This window comes from Diadema antillarum, unplaced genomic scaffold (genome assembly GCF_040938485.1).
Source record: "Diadema antillarum isolate AM-2024a unplaced genomic scaffold, OU_Dant_1.0 seq00000063_RagTag, whole genome shotgun sequence".
NCBI classification, from domain to species: Eukaryota; Metazoa; Echinodermata; class Echinoidea; order Diadematoida; family Diadematidae; genus Diadema; species Diadema antillarum.
This window is the reverse complement of record NW_027271166.1, coordinates 510,001-528,158: the sequence shown is the minus strand read 5'-3', so window position 1 is coordinate 528,158 and position 18,158 is coordinate 510,001. Positions and strand designations below refer to the sequence as shown.

The 18,158-nt window shown below is 37.1% G+C and overlaps 1 protein-coding gene across 1 annotated transcript; it reads right to left on the bottom strand.

Annotated features, from left to right (window-relative positions):
- Positions 1 to 8,508: 8,508 nt before the first annotated feature.
- LOC139725851 (uncharacterized) lies at positions 8,509 to 9,913 on the bottom strand. The gene has a single exon (XM_071636930.1). It carries the CDS (start codon positions 9,911 to 9,913, stop codon positions 8,609 to 8,611), a length of 1,305 nt encoding a protein of 434 aa, XP_071493031.1. The 3' UTR covers positions 8,509 to 8,608.
- Positions 9,914 to 18,158: the final 8,245 nt, after the last annotated feature.

Below are 18,158 nucleotides of genomic sequence, written 5' to 3'. Positions count from 1 at the left end.
CTTGAGTCCATGATGAAAGGGGTCTACTAAAAAAAAACTAACGTGGAATACCTGATTGCTTGTCTAGTATTGACCAATCACAGTGTACACATAACCTAGGAGGTTCAACAGATGAAATTCCAACTGGCTGTAATTATTCAAATAGTCCTCAGATTTCTATTGCTGTACAAAACAATTCCACAGGTGCATTTGTGCCTTCGCTGATCGGGATTCGATGCCGCCGTCTCGCTGAGCAATCTGAAGATTCATTTTGGACGTTAACATAATTTTGGCTATATTTTGCTTGTTTATCTATTAAATTAAATGAAATCATATACTTTAAGATGAAAACATATAAAGCAAAAGTCAATTCTGAACAGAAATATTATTGTGCAAAAGAGTTAATCAGAGCTGTTTCATGTGAAAGTGTTTAAACTGTACCCTGTGGATAGCCGGTTTATTTCATCACTTTTCCTCATGATTCTGACAAAGCAAACTGATATGAATCTTTGAATAGAATTCTTCATTAATAAATACATCAGATTACTGCCCAGGCATGCCTATTAGAATAATGTTCGTTTTATTTCATTTTTTTTTTTGCGCAATTTCTATTCGAGTATCCCCGTGTCTTTAACATTCACCTAACCTATCTCTTATTGGTTGGGATGTCGAAACGTAATTACCATTACAAAGACATACCTTCCTGTTTGTGGTTCATTCTTGCTAAGGTACAATATTGAGCCCATAACTAGTCTCAAAGAAAGACCTATATGGTGTTGATCGACACTTGAATACAATATTGCATACCGTCGTGGTGCTACTATGTACATGTTCTTTTTTAAGACATCATAAAACTTGATGTTCTCCCATAATTTCATAATCATTCATCGGAGCATTTTTAAATGAAGTTGAGTCTTTGATGAAACGGCCTGCGAACAAACTAACGAAGAATACCTGACTGCTCGTCTGGTATTGACCAATCAAAATGGAATATGTCACAGCATTCCCTGCATGCTTACTGTGCGATGATGGAGTCAAACCCTACTACACGCTAAAGATTTTCGTTGCGACTCAATCTCGGGACAGAAAAAAAAAAGTCAATATTTTTTCAAGGCCCTCAAATCTGGAATTCCATCCACTCTGATGTGAAATGTAAGAAAACGGTACAAAGTTTTAAGAAAGCTTTCAAGCGTTCTTTACTTGAAAGGTTTTCCGGAAGTTACCAATATCATTTTACGAATTTATGAGAGACTAGCAAGATAGGGTGTGTTTGTGAAAATGACATCTTGCGTATTGTTAATGTGCGCTGGTCCATGTTTTTGTCTGTGTATGCATGTGTGTATATGTGTGAGTGTGTCTGTGCGTGTGTACCAATGTTTTTCTCTGTATATACAATGTATTTACTTTTCCGGGATTACTTTTAAATAAGGCCAATTGCCTTCTCACTCACCCCTTCACTTGATATCTTTTGCTGTTTGTTTGCTTTGTTTGTTTGTTTGTCACATTGTCATTTTATTCATACCATTGTCACATTTTATGTATGCATATTTTATTAAGTGAACGTAAAGGAAATGATAAAATAAATTCATTTAGAGAGCAAAATCGCGGATATATAAGGGTGCAAACTACACGATTTATTTTGATTTTGATTTTTTCCCCTTTTTTCATGGATTCATGCACGGTAAAGCCTAAGGGTAAAATGCATGCACATGAAAAATGTAAGTACATGTTTCCATGTGCTTGCAAACACCACATTTTAGAATGAATGAAGACTAGCTGTGGTAGTGGAATTTCTCATGAATAAATAATAAAGCATTCAAACCCTGGCCATTGTTCAACACCATTGTCAGGGTGTTAACCACATACTCCCATACACACCCATTGAAAAAATCTGTAACCTAACTGTGAAATTGATCATGGATTTCATGAAACTGATTTATGTTTTAAACCACCTCCAACAAAATTGTACACTATACAACTATCACCCATATCAATGACAGTGTTATCTGATATATAGTTACTAAATTATTAAGTAAGTGGAAAATGCTTTTTTTTAACGCCTATTAATCCATAGAATACATTCGATGCAAAATAATGACATGGATGTTTCCTAAAGTGTCAATTCACGGACCCAGTCGTTTGGTCACCTGGTGTGGGCATGTTCATTCTTTTCTTAAACATGATTTATGAATTCAATGAATTGTTGAGTCGTGCGAACTTATGTGCACATAAGTTGACTCCCAGATGGCTCATTGTACAGTTCGTGCATGCGCGTTTGAGCTGAGCATCTAGCGCAAATTCCATTTCCACAGCAGATCAGCTCTTCTGAGGCTTTTCGTAGCGGCTTACTGCAACTCTGACTTCAACATTATTTTGTCCACTTCATAATATCAAGACCCCGCAGATTCCTACCACGTGGAAAATGGTGAGTTAAAACATCATCGTAAAGCATGATTTGAAATATCCACAATGTTCTCGACCAAGGCCTTACTCTCGATATTACCCTTCATCAAATTTCTTGTATCTGTTATGTTTTTGGTTGTATAGCCATGTCTTATAATGTAGGCTTGTAGGCAGTAATATTAAAATGTTCATTTTAGAGTTCTGTTAAAATTGGCTAGTTTTATGCGTGCTGTTTTCTGTTTATTTTGTTTTGTTTCGTAACCATTCTGTGGAATAAGATGAGCTTTAACGATAAAATGTCTTGCTAAAGACGTCATGGCATTTCGATTTCAGATTTCAGGTTAATTCATTGTTCATTTACGAAATTCTTTTTGTTGGTATATGGGCGTGCACATAGGAATATCTAAATACATGCATAAACTTACATATTATATTCATGTACATATACACATTATAAATGATACAATTTTCACTACATACACAATTATACAAGCATGATTTATACTCACAATACAGTGAACACATACATCATCACAAATTTCAAATAATTCTTATATTTACCGATCAACAACAAAACAAAATAGTTAAGAAAACGTGGAATCGGATATTCCTATATGTATCCTTTACATAACCTTTTCGCCCCCTCCCCCCACCCCACATTCCCAAGGATGATACATCGCGTCGTGCCATACCACATTTGATTAATAACGAATAAAAGGAACGGAAGTTGATGAATAATTGTTGATAAACTTATGGATAAATAGACCAGTGTACTAACTAAACTTATAATGGCAAACATTGCACGCTTATTTTTATGCTGGGATAATTCTCTGTAGTCAGGTAGTGTTAGTGGTGGACTGAAGTACACCCTGTATGCAGCAAGGCAGTGCATAAGAATTGAACTATACATTAAGCTGCCATGGAGTTATGTAGTCACATTTACATATGTCAGCTCTTCTGCAAAATTATTACACACGCATGAGCAGTGGCCTTGAACTCATGACAATTTTCCTTTTCAGGTATTCAAGCAAGATACAATATGATGAAGTTGCGCGCATTCTCCTGATCACGTAAACGTATATGCAATTCTGAAGGACAGAGTGATTCCTCAACAGAATATGTAAGTTTCATTGATAGATTGATCCGCAATATATGTATTTTCAGGTTATTGATTCATCTAGATTTTCAGCATGTGATATCCGCGAAGTATATTATATTAAAGCTTATTATTACACATGAACGCAGTTTTATCAGTTACTATAACGTAGCCACCGTTTAGTGGGTTGCGGAAAATTTGATACGACTATAGAGCAATTTTTAATACCATCTATAATCGAGAGATATGTTACTCAAGTGGACCATTGCGATCATTCATTCTTGCCTTTTCCGTTCTACGTCTTCTCAGTTTTTTGGATTTTTTCCTGAAAACTCCATGATGGATTGTCACTCATACAGGCAGCATCTCTACCCCGCAAGAATCTTCAAATGCCCTGAATAGCCTCTTTTTTTTTTCTTTTCTTTTTTTTCTTTTTTTTTTTTGGGGGGGGGGGGTAATCTTCTTTTCTGTAACCAGTATTATAAAAGTAAATCAAATTAATGTTATGAATAAGTAGAGGGGGCTATATTTTCACTTTTTTGTGTGTGGTAACAGGATTAGAGGTGTCAACCATAATGGGCATCATTACAACCATTGCCATGGCCAGCACCCGGACCATCATCTGTGGCAAGCTCAGCAACGGCTGAATGGCTGAGGTCTATAAGTCTTACTCCTTTCCTATCTGTGTAAAATATACAGCAAACTGATGTTAGTTGGCATGTAATATGATGTTGTCTTACTTTGTTATTTTATGTTATGAAGACTTTGAGTTGGTCAGGAAAAATGTGGGAATATTTGAATATGCCCTATGTCATAAATGTATGCAGGCCTACATAAAAGGTATGTATTTTCATCTCAGTCCAAATTCGCCATATTTTTTTTTCAACATGACTTTACTCAGGCTATTCCACATCTATTCTTTTTTTTTTCAGCTCTAACTTAGTGATGTCTGCATGCTGTCTCCTAATTCCCCGTCTGCCTGGAGAGGACATGCTGTATGTCTGTGACAAAGTAAGTGCTGCATTTCTTTTTATGGGAGACGGGAATTCCATCTGCTTTGTGACTAGAAATATAAGAGGAATATTTCTTTGCTACATTATTATGTTTTACTTATATGACAAAGAGCTGAAATAAATCTATCCGACCGGATTTGTTCAGAAACCAATATCAAAGCTTAAAGGGATGGTATAGTATTGGTTGAGGTGAGGATTTGGGCTTTTAACTTTTTGTGATATACCAAGAACCTACATGAAATAATAGAGAGTATGCCATTCTAAGAGGTATTCTAAAGATTATTTAATGAAAATTGGTTTTGAAATGGATGAGGCATCCAAAAACAAAGTAAAACGCAGCGATCGTGATAAAAAGTGGGTCCTACATTATATTATTATTACTCTGTTTTGGATATCGCAGCCATTTCAAAACCATTTCTCATTATCTCAGCAAAAGATGTTAGAAACCTGAAGTAGATCTCAACAAAAACTATACCAGTATACAATCAATTTAATTTTCCATTTTCTGGTCAATGGTCATAGTTGCAACCTGTTAGTTTATGTAAGCAACAAAACTGCGTAGTGTAAACGACCTATTTCCTTCGAAAATTTATTCAGTCATTATCTATTCATGCCAAAATCTCTTTCAGAACCTGGCAGGACTAAATCCCACAATCTTCACTGTGAATGCTGCGCACTAGTGACATCACTATTTGGCTGGATGGTTGTGAAATCTGCCCGAATTCCTGTATACAATCGTGTCTTCCTTCGCTACAATGTTTGCGGCCTTCTGTGCTCTGTGGCTTTGAGTATCCCAGACAAGGCAGAAACACTCGATGCATTCTTCAGCAGTACATCATACATTGCAAGCCTTCATCTGAACAGGCAACTATCACGAAAAAAACCTACGGCATTTCATTAACAATATTGTTCAATAATTGTCTTGATATAGTTTACCAGCCTAAAGTTTTCATGGTGTATACTTTTACAAGGAATTGTCACCAGAGAAATGATGTTGTTCAGGTTGTCCCTCCGTTCTTACATCAGTCTGTAATCGATTATGGCAACGTTGTATCACGAAGGGAAATGAAACTAAAAGTACAAGTGGACAAGTTAATGCAGGGAGATTACTTTAGCAGTTGAACACATCGTGACAAATTGAAGAATATCGGAAAATCCGTTGAAGAGCTATATATACACATATATTTAGAGTTTCAGTGCCGCCATTACGAGATGAGAAAGCTACATCTTTGACGTCAACCATGGAGAATTATATAAAGAAATGAAAAAAATAGGCATAGTTTCACGTTTCTAGCATTACAAAAGGAGCACTTGACTTACTTCTTCCAGAAAGGGGGGGGGGGGGTAATATTACCCTTGATATTATGGCAACGACAAATAAGTGGAGGCAACAATGTACTTTTCATTTAGAATCAGATTTTATGGAATTCCCTTGATGTTTTCTTCATATTAGTTTCCATACATGAAAGTGACACTGAAACTTTAAAAAATGCATAACTTCCACTGGATCATACGATTTTCAATTTTTACGATTTTTACAATGTCATTTCGTGCTCTTTCTTTGTATCTCACCTGGGAAGCACTGTCGACATAGTGCTGTGGTGTTCATTTAATAACTTTCCACACTTTTGAGCTATATGACCACCAAATTCACTCCTCAGATCATCTAAAGATGGCTGTCAAGTGTTGATAATGGTGAAGTCCGACTCCGTCAACAGTCAAAAAGTCAATGAGCTTACATTTGAAAATCAGTGTAATCACAAATTCGATATGTGGGCAAGACATCACTTCGCTTTTACCTTGTTAGATGGTGAATATTTGTGAAGCTTCCGTTTCTAATTCATACAGCATCAGCATACCTCATGTCTGAGAAATTGGTAAAGAAGATTAGAGACTTTGGCAACAGCGTGTAAAATTCGCAAGATGTGTCTTATTTGCTGAACAAACGTCGTAGGAGTACTACAACCTGTTAGGCAATATAGCGGAACAATAACTCTATTATTAGCGTTATAGAATAAATGACAATGATGTAGTTCTGAAGCATACTTTTCATTAGATACTTTTGCAATGACTCCATGTATACTTTTAATCGAACTAGGTATATAATCATCAATGACTTGTACTTGAATAACGACAGAATGATTCGGTGAGGAAAGTTTTCTGTCACGTCATTAAGGAAGAAGGGAACGTGTCAATATTATGCAATTTGTTGCATAGTTATTTCTGAAGTGGTTAAATGTATTTTCCTATGCCAAAACATTTTTCATTTTATATATAGCTACGTTGCATCCAGATGCCTATTCGTTGAAAAATGTGGGCAATGTATTTAAAGGTCAAAGATCATACGTTAATGGGCCTAGGGTATACAACGTTTCACTAGTTGTTGTTGTTGTTTTGTTTTGGTTTTTTTTCGGGGGGGGGGGGGACACGGTTCAAAGTGTCCTGAAACCTTGTATAATACATGTATTTAGTTCTGTATGATGTCAAACTGTTCCCGCTCATACAAATGCAGCCGTTTCAAGGAAATAACATAAGATTATTCTCATACTCCATGATTTGGTAATGCTTAAGTGGTTCATAAGAGTCCATTGAAACCGTGTATAGAACAAAAAGTGGATTTGACAATGGTATACGATATCCGCAATTTACTCTTTGACGGGGTCTATCATCCGATTAATATGTATAAGCGCGGTAGTCCCCTATTCGGAAACTACAAGTTAGATAAGCTGCATTCATTTTGCACGCGACCATGGCGTTATAGCCAAAGGTGATCTGCAAATTCCTGTGTGCCTACAGAGGATTGGAAAACGTAACAACTTTCTGTGTATAGAACAACGAAACAGAAACTGGTGCATGTATTATTCTCAGTCACTTTGTTAGTCATAATGATGATTTGCTCATTGCAGTTCCGGAATCTCAGCTCGAGGGACTCGAATTGATCCCAAATCAGTCGGAATGCGTGTATCACACAAAACAAAATCTGAATACATAACTGCGATTCTGCCTAGTCTCAATTGGTAGCCCATAAGGGCTAGTATCAAGTTCGATTTTCATATGATGATTATACCTTGTATTCAGATGTTTTCATCGAAATGCCCGTATACCTGTATACGGTATGCGTAAGTATCTAAACCATAATAAATTGTAGTCGCAATAAAGTGCCAAGAATCTCATGAATTAAATAAGTGTGAACCCCAAGACATGTCGTGATAAGGACTTTAAGACAATTGGCATCGTCATTATAAAATAAACTCCTAATTGTAAGACATGTTTTAGATTTAAGATAAATTCATGTCTATGCTGGAAACGTATCTTGTTGATGATTCATGATGACGTCACTGTTACATGAATATTGTACGCATGGAAATATAGGCTTAATCGTTTAAATGCATACAAACAACTTGGTAAATCCTCTTACATCTTTTTTTTATAGATATGGTGCATACTTTAGAAATGTAAGTAGCTTGCTCTTGTTTTTGAGGCTTTGTGTACTGGTAAGAAGCATATCTTATTCTTTAAGAATCTATAATATAGATTATGTGAATAAGTACGTATTCAAGTACGTTTTGAATAAAACGTATCCAGACAAATGCATATATATTTTTACCTCTTCCTTCATGCAGATGTATACTCTTGCCTAGAGGGTTTGTTTGATAGTATATATATAGTGTATGAGGCTGAATGCACTATAACAATATATAAGCACCGACAAATTCTGAATTTGTCCCGAAGGCCAGTTATATTCAATGAGGCCGCAGGCCGAATTGAATATAACTGCCTGAGGGCAAATTCAGAATTTGGAGGTGCTTGTATTGTTATAGTGCAAGAAGAACTCATGCACTATGTGTTATATAAAATAGCATACATACCCAGGTGAATTACAACAATAGGTAGAAATAGGGAAGTCCAGATCACTTACCAATACCAGTTTCTTTCTGAAAAGCTGTGTAGACAAAATCCGGAAGTAACAGTAGAAACTCTTAACAGTCAACAGTTAACACGTAATTAACGCTCTGGAACACCGAACACAAGATCCAAACGTGAAATTCCATAATGGCATAGTTCTAGGCCTATAACATGAGACCATGCCCATCACATCGTCATTGAGTTTGTTCGTTTACTTCTGATAATAAATTTTGACTTTGCATCCATGAAAATGAAGTTGCTGGTGAGTACTTATGTTGGAACTGATGTTGATAGGAGAAGTGTGGGGTGACGCGAGTCCAGTCGTAACGTTAGGACTAGATGTAGGCGTAGATCTGCGAGCGACAGAGCTAACGTTAGTAGTACTAGTAGTAGGAGTAGGACCAGGTCTAGGCGCAACCGGATTCAAGCACGTGCTTGTGGCAGGCATTGTAGGCGTCGACTGGACCCGAGAAATGGTCAAACTCATTCGTCGCTTTTGCTCTTCCTCAACTCGAGAATAATGCTTTATGCTTGTCTCAGATTTGTGTCCGGAGATTGCCATTATATGGCGTGCTTCGAATCCAGCATTATCGAGTTTGTGAATTGAAGTTGCCCGAAGGCAGTGGTTGGTATACACTTTAGAACAATGCGCTTCAGCAGTAATCGACGACATTTTGTTCGCAAGAGTATTCACACCTACGTGAGAATTGTCGTACCATGGATGGCCAGGCCTTGTGGTTGCTTTTGGTCGTTGCCACAATGCATCACAGTGTGGATGTAGGTGTGAGACATATTTCACGAAAGATTCAACGGGGCAGTCATCCTTATGGGTCTCATACATACGACCTTGTTGACTTTGTTCGTCATCAAGCCCTTCCCCACGGTGATTCTTGGTTTTCATGTCTCTAGCCAGATACACATACCTTTGATTCGAAGAGTCAGTTGTGACAGCAAAATCTCCCTTGTTCATGTTGCGGAGATTTTCTCTTCCCCTGTTGCAGAAATGCAACATTAGATCTAAGAAAACCTTATTCTGGAGACCCCTTGGTGTCGTAGGTGAGACGGCAGGTGAAGATTTGATTTTTGACATATCTTCGTCGGTGATAGGGTCCTTATGCCGTACGGATCCTTTCCCAGCCTCTTTCACTTTGTGTAGCACAGCTTTAAACATATCATTTGCACCTTTGAAGTCACCATCGCTACAAATGTTTACGTCAAGCGTTTGTTGAAAGTGTCGCTGAAGACCATAACGAAGTGTGATCAGAGAGCGCTTAGCGTATAGTTCCCCATTTCCCCTACGCACCTCCGCGTAAAATGTACGCAGAAAGCGGCACAAGTCCTGGGCTGACTTGCTTTCAACATCCGTCAGGCTGATTCCTTTTTCCGAGCAGTACGATTCCAAAATTCGAAGCGCGTATTTTATGACATCTTTAGTTTTCTTTGCGTCCTTATTGTCCAAGATGTCGCTTAGATCAGTCTCTGTTAGAGTAGCGAACCTGTTGTTTTCAGCTTCCATGTTTAAATCTACCGCCGAAATAGTCGAGTCCCCCACTACAGTAGTACTACATGAGTTGCTGGCGGCGATATGGATCAAACTTCGATAATAACGATAGTATCGAAAAAAGGTATCGTGATTGTGGCGCAATCGCGTCGATAAGGTGCGGGATTCAGTACTTGATGATTGAAATGAGGGAGCAAAAACCGATAACAAATCGATAGTGGGTTATCGTTGGCAATCGTTATATTTTACGTGCACTATAACTTTTGTCGTGCACTGCCGGCCTGTATCATAAGTATGTATGCTATTTTATATATAGTGATAGTGCTCACCTTATTGGAAAGGTAATTGGGTAAATATGGTTTTAGTATGTCATTCAAACACAACTATAAGTTAACTTCTACATTGACATTTCTAAACTCACAAATTCTACACACACATTTCATGATTCACAGGATCCAAATTACACCAATCCTATTTACTTTGCAGAGTGCAACAACAGCATAAGTTTGATATACTGAGCAAACAGGCTTGCATTAGTTCGCACTATTCAAGGTTTAAAGTAGTTAAGTAACCAAATTGTATACCCGGTAATGTGATGCTAAGTATATACCTTATAGGTATAATGTTGCACCTATGTGGTGCTTATTTGATCCATGACTGCTGCAAAATTGCTTCTTTAAAGGAGCCAATCAGTGTCACTTCCCGTTCCTCTAGAGACGCAATATTACCCAGTAATCTCAAGGTGCACTTGAGGTTACTGGGCAACATTGTGCCTCTAAAGGCGTAGACAGTGACACTGACTGGCTCCTTTAAAGAAGCAATTTTGCAGCAGTCATGGATCAAATAAGCACCACATAGGTGCAACATTATACCTATATATATGGCACAAAATCGCACCCTCAAGAGAGGCTACAATCTTGGAACTTTGGGTGCTTCTTTGCATCCTCACGAAAGGTGTAAAGTTGCACCAAAAGTAGAGGCAAGAAAGGGTGCAAAGTTGCGCCGAAAATCAAAGGGAGAAAGATCGCACCCTCAAGAAAGGTGCAGCTCGGCACCAATTAGTGTGGGTGGAAAGATGCACCCTCAAGAAAAGGGTGAAACTTAGCACCACTTAGTGTGTGTGGAAATATGCACCCAAGGGAAGAACTTCGCACCCTCAATAAAGGGTGCAATGTTGCATCCTCTATGGAGGTGCAAAGGTGCGCCCACAGGGTGCAAAATTATACCATTGCACCATGGTGCAACTTTTGCACCAATTTCTTGAGGGTGCAAGATAACACCCATAGGGAGCCACCAGTGTGACATCAGTTTGCACCCTTAAAGGTGCAAGAGTGAACCATTTTTTCTTAGTGTGTACGCAGATCAGCAAAGTCAACATGAATTTGATTTTTCTGAGGTAACTGCTACTGAACTTACACGGATAATCATGAAGAGTCCTTCTAAGACTTGCTGTCTTGATCCTTTACCTACATGGTTGCTGAAGAAGCATCTTCCGATTCTTGCTCCTTCGCTCACTGCTTTGGTAAATGTCTCTCTATCAACAGGAACCTTCCCAAACTCACTGAAGCAAGCTATTGTAATTCCAGTAATAAAGAAATCCTCGTGTGACAAGTACATTCTCAAGAACTACAGACCAGTTTCCAATATCGAGTTCAGGTCCAAGATCATTGAACATGTAGTCACATCTCACCTTGTTCACTACATGGACGAGTCTCATCTCTCCGAGTCCTTTCAGTCGGCCTATAAGAGTAACCATATAGCTGCGAGACAGCCCTCCTCAAAGTCCAAGATGATATCCTTCGCAGCATTGACAAAAGGAAAGGGGTTATGCTAGTAATGCTTGACCTGTCTGCTGCGTTCGATACAATCGTTCATGAAATTCTGCTAGATTGCTTACACAACACCTTTGGTATCAAAGGTTCAGCTCTACAGTGGATGGCTTCTTACCTCACAAATCGAATGAGTCGTCTCTGCGTGTCTGGCCACTTGTCTAGGGAGTGTACTTCAGTGGTTGGCATTCCACAGGGATCTGTAATTGGGCCCCTATTGTTCACCATGTATACCAGTCCTCTTGGAAATCTTCTTCGTGCTGAAAATGTTAAGTATCTTATGTATGCAGATGACGTGCAAATCTATCTCGAGTTTGACCCCAGTGACCCTTCCAGTGTTGAACTCACTCTGAACGCACTGTCCAGATATGTGGGTAAAGTGCAGGAATGGATGACTCTGAACAAGCTGAAACTCAATGAAGATAAAACAGAGTTTCTTGTTCTTGCCTCCCATTGCCATCTTAAGCTTGTACAGGACATCAAACTTGCTCTTGGTACAACTCTCATCTCTCCATCTGATCATGTGTGCAATCTTGGAGTTATCTTTTCCTCTGATGCAAAGATGGGTAAGCATGTTTCACAGATCTGTAAGTTAGTTAACTACTACATCAGAAATCTGTGGAGGATCAGAAAATTTATTGATGTTTCTACTTGTCACACAGCAGTCCGTGCATTGGTCTTATCGCGACTCGACTACTGTAATGCTCTTCTTGGCGGAATCAGTCAGGCTGATGTGGATCGCTTACAGAGAGTTCAGAATGCTGCCTCTAGACTAGTGTACCATGTTCGTTCACGTTCTCATGCCACACCTCTTGTACGTCAACTCCACTGGCTGCCAGCTAAAGCAAGAATATCCTTCAAGCTTCTCCTACTGGTCTACAAAGTAGTCAACAATAGAGCTCCAGAGTACATTGGGGAGTGTCTGGTAGGACACTCTCACTCTAGGCGCACTCGTCTTTCATCATCCGTTACCTTTACACAACCACACACGAAAAAACTAGCTGGCGATGCAGCTTTCTCTTCTGCTCCTCGGCTGTGGAATAAGCTCCCTCCTCTTCTCAAATCATCACCAACACTTGATCATTTCAAACAAAATTAAGAAAAGAATTATTCATTTTGATGTCCCTATATGTGTACAGCACTTATACTGTCGCTGCCTTGTGATTTGTATATATTTTATCTCCAATGGCGACCAGGGATGACATGTCATAGCGCTTTGTATCCAGTGGAAAAGGCGCTCTATAAATGTCTATTATTATTATTATAATTATTATTATTAATGCGTTTTGCATTACAGGTGATAACATTGGACTGCAGAAGTTGCTGAGAAGTGTAGAGAAGTGTAAACTTTATACATTTTTATATCTTACATTTAGATATCTTACTGCGAGGAAACATTTACTAGTAGTCCTGAACTTTTGTAAGAGAATTTTATGGCATGTGCATGGTTCTTGTTTTTACATTGGTATTACGTAATTATTCATAAACAACCTTGCATTCTTCCACGTTCGCTTGATTCAATTATGTTTTGAAGAGTAATTTTGACTATTTCTTTGTTGTTGTAAGGGTTTTCTTTTCTTTTCTTTTCTTTTGTTTTTGAGATTCAGAATCTGAAGTTGTTGAGCAACATTTTACAACAGCACTCTTTTATGGGAGAAGCCCTGGCCCGATGGGTGCACACCTTGCCAAGTCTCTCGAGCTTCAGTGTGGAATGCAGCAGCTTCCCCGATGATTTCTTCTCAACAGCCACCGCCTTGGCGCCGTCCTGCAAGGTTAGTTTACTTTGACTATGCACGAGTCTCATCGTCTGCTAATGAACTGATTAGTGATTTCATATCATAGATATGCCTGTTGGTTCTCTCTCTCTCTCTCTCCCTCTCTCTCTCTCTTTCTCTCATTGACAAGAAATTTAAAAAAAGGCAAGAGAGACTCGTCTTGGTATGCAAGGAATCGCCGCTCTTGTTGTTTTCAACTCTTGTCGAGGATCGTCACTGTTGATATACATTTTTGAGAGAGCGCTGGTTTTTGTGTGTGTGTGTGTGTTTTGTGGGATTTTATGAGGGGACCATACGTATCTGTGTTTTTGTTTTTGTTTTTTCGTTTACGCTGGAAAACAATGACTACTCGTTTGATGTGTCTTAGCACGTAGTGACGAAACATTATTTTCATGAAAACAAGAGGAAAAAAGATTGACCCTCAAACAACTACGATTGACTTTTTATCTTCTGCAGATCCGTGAACTTCATGTGCAGTCTTACAACAGTTGGGTTTCTAAGTCAGCATCAGCGGTAAACTTTGCTAAATATATCGGTTGTTTGCCCCATCTTGAACGATGTGACATCAAATGTGATGGCCTGCCTGAGGTATTCTTCACGACAATTGCTTCACAGGCCACGCACTGTAAAGTAAGTAAACAAGTATTGCGCTTCATGTATCATCAGTTTATAAGTATATTAGAGCAAGTACTTCTCATACATCACCATTCATGTCTACCATATATTCAAAATGCTGCATAGAATCGTCTTTCTCCCATAAGACTTTTTTTTTCCACACATGTATAATATCATACATCGCTCTCAGCGTGGTTCCCGTTAAAGGTACTGTTTACCATTGTAACCAGCGATGTAAAAAAAAAAAAATCGGGTTATCACATTTGATGCATATAACGGTATATGTAAGTCAGTTGTATTACAACACATCCCAACATATATAAATTTTGCAATAAAGCCTGAAATATAAGGAGATATCGCTACTTTTCTCAATTAATCAAAACTGTAGACGGTTTATTCCCGAAACATTTTTTTTTTACATTTCATTCACATTTTGTGTATTTGACAATACCTCACATTGATTATATTGATAAATATTTTTACATTGGTTGTTTCTATTCGTAACTCACATTTTAGAACTATTTTGATGCACTAAAGCTTGGTTTTTGTTTCATCTGCAAATGGTAAATAATGCCTTTAAATGAAAAAAAAAATACTTCACTGATTAAGCAATTTAAGATTTGCATGATAGAATGACCTTCGCCATCGATACAAAGCAAAACATTGTAGACTTGGTCAACTCATTCGACAGCCTTGACCATACCATCCTTGTCCACAAACTTGAACATTATGGCGTAAAGGGGGAAAATCTCTTGTGTTTTAAGGATTATGATTATCTAGCAAATCAGAAACAATGCGCTGAAAACGAACTCCAGAACGTCCAATACCCTTAACCTGCAATGATTTCCTCTGAAAGAAGTACGATGTAAAAAAGCTGATATTAATCCATGGTTTACTTAGGAATTAAGAAAGATGTGTAAAAAAATATATATCTTGTATCGAAAGTATATAAAGAACCATACTGATTATAGAAGATGTGTTTATACGCAATATAGAAATATAGTATCTAGTGCAATACGTCGAGAAAAACAACATTATTACCACAGTCGAGGATCATGGCATGTTATAAATGATATTCTAAATAAAACAATGGATAAAGTGCAATATTTTGATCTCAAACACAATACTGTTGATATAACAGATCCACAGGAAGTTGTTGATTTTTGTTAGGATTATTTCAGGTTAGTTTGCTCTGACATTGTAGATAACTTGCCTCCAGCTGAATATTCTTTTCGTGATTTTTTACCCAGGAGAACTTGCTTAGATTCTTTTTTTCCTAAGACCCATACAACAAAGTGAAATTCTTAAGACAGCTACTGAGTTCAAACCAAACAAAAGTACTGGTTATGATGATATTGATTCTGAAGTGATAAAGAAATCTATCCAATATCTCTCCACTCCTCTGTGTAGTAGTATTAATCTTTCACTCGAACAAGGTGTCTTCCCACGTTCGTTGAAGATTGCCAAAGTTGTTCCTGTCTATATAAGTGGTGACACTTCTATCCCATCAAACTATAGGCCTATTTCTATCTTATCTGTATTTTCTAAGTTATTTGAAAAACTTGTTCACAAGCGATTGGTGTTATACCTATGTTGTAAAAATATATCATATACAAAACAATTTGGATTCAGACCAGGGTATTCAACATAATTATATGGCATTACTTGATTTTTGTGACAAAGTTGCGCATGCATTTGAGAGACAGGAATACGTAATAGGTATGTTTTTAGACCTCTCAAAGGTGTTTGATTTTATCAGTCACAACATACTTTCAGAGAAATTCCAGTACTATGGCATCAGAGGGATAACCTTAGACTGGTTCAAGAGCTATCTTCAGAATCGTATGCAGTATGTTGGTGTAAATGGACATTCCTCTTCTTTACAGTCTATCAATGTTGGTGTACCTCGGGGATCTGTTGTAGGCCCTTTGCTTTTTATATTGTGCATTAATGGTTTGCAACATGCTAGTAACATTTTAGAAGTCATTTTATATGCTGATGATAGCAATTTATTTATTTCTGGTAAAGATATCAGGGACACATGTGCAATATTAAACACTGAATTGAATAAAGTAAACCAATGGTTTTTAGCTATAAACAAGCTGAAATTGAATGTAGATAAGACCGTATGTATGATTTTTAGAACCAAAAATAGAATTTTCATACGAAACATAGTAATAAATATGTATTGCAGGCACAAATATTCCCATTGTACACTCATCTAGATTCTTAGGAGTAATACTAGATGATCATTTGACTTGGAAGAATCACGTAGATGAAGTCTGTTGTAAGATATCTAGAGCTGTTGTTGCAATCAACAGAATAAGTGGAATAGTACCTTAAAATATTCTTTTAAATTTGTATTATACTATGATTTCACCTCATATTTTGTACTGTAACATCATTAGGGGAAATTGTGCCAATTGTTTACATAGACGTATTTATGTTCTTCAAAAACGTGCAATCAGAATTATCACAAAATCTCAACCCTTAACTCATGCACAGCCCATTTTTAAGAAATTTAGGTTATTAACACTTTATGATATTAACAAATATGCTGTTTGTATTTTTATGTACTCTTATCTTATTAGTATTTTTTCCAGATTTCTCGGTAATAACATTTAACTTTTACTCAGGTTAGAAATACATGTCACACTCGGCAATTTTCTAATTTGTATATTCCAAATTATAGATATAATAACTCCAGACGAACAGTATGTTATGCTGGTCCTTCTTTATGGAACGCCTTGTCAAATGTCTTAAAGTGTACCAACACTGAATTTGTTCAAGAAAAGATATAAAATACATTTATTAAGTCAATAATTTGTCTGCTTTGTATGATTTTTTATTAGATTATTATTATGTATAAGGATTAACATTTTATGCTAACTTGCCTTGTTGTTTTGCCTCTTGTCGGTTTTGTACTATGTAATGTCTTAAGTTTTTATGATGTGTGTTTTGCCTTGTCCATGTATAGCTGAATATATTTCGTGGGGATTATTAAATCTTGAAAGGCCGGTTTAAACCTTTGTTGATTCCTCCACTTCACTCGATATAACGCATTTGTTTTGTATATTTCTTATTTGCCTGTATGATATCCCTTGTATGCTGTGATGTACAATGTAATTATCTCTTTTATCAGATATATGGAATATATATATATATATATATATATATTTATGGAAATATATTGAATTGAATTGAAAAAAAAATATTAGCGAACCCTGACGATCTATAATGATGATCTTTCTTTCTTTTTATCTATATTAATGACATTACCTACGGTTTAACATTTAGGATTTTATTTGCCGACGTCACAACCCTCCACAATCTTAAAAAAAAAAAATAATTTCATGTCAGCAGCAGAACTTTCCCTTTTATCTTTATTTCTGCGTTCTTAAATACACCTAATTTCGTCCTCAGAAGATGTAAAGAAGATTGAAATTTACGCACCAAGCTTTCTTATTCCTTGTTTGCGAGAAAGTTATAAGCTGCCATAATGCAATCCACAGACGAAATTTCAAAACCAATCTATTCACACAAATATAGTGATGATGTATAAACATGCATATTTACTGCTTATACTGTTTTGTTTTTGTTTTTGTTTTTGTTTTTTGTTATTTTACCTGTCACAGCTTGAGGCTATTACCATCTATGGAAGACGGTTAACCGAGTTTATCAGTGACAATCAGTGAGACATAGCTGAGGTATATATTTTCAGTTATCGTGTAGTATAGTCTTATCAATTATTCCATAAAGTGTGTTTCTGAATGATTGATAAATTAATGATAGTGCAAATCTAGCAACTGTATTTGTAACATTTAAGGTTTTTCTTGCTAACATCGGAGCCTCTGTCTTTCTTTCAAGGAATAAGATATCCCTGTCAAGAAATATGACGAAATAGTGATGAAATAGTTCTATATCTTACCAAAATAGCGTCGGTTACCATGTTTACATCGTTTACATTATCTCGGGCTGGAAGCAGGTAGGAATGTCGTGACAATTCTTGAAGATGAACTTACAGACAGAATAGAAACGAGG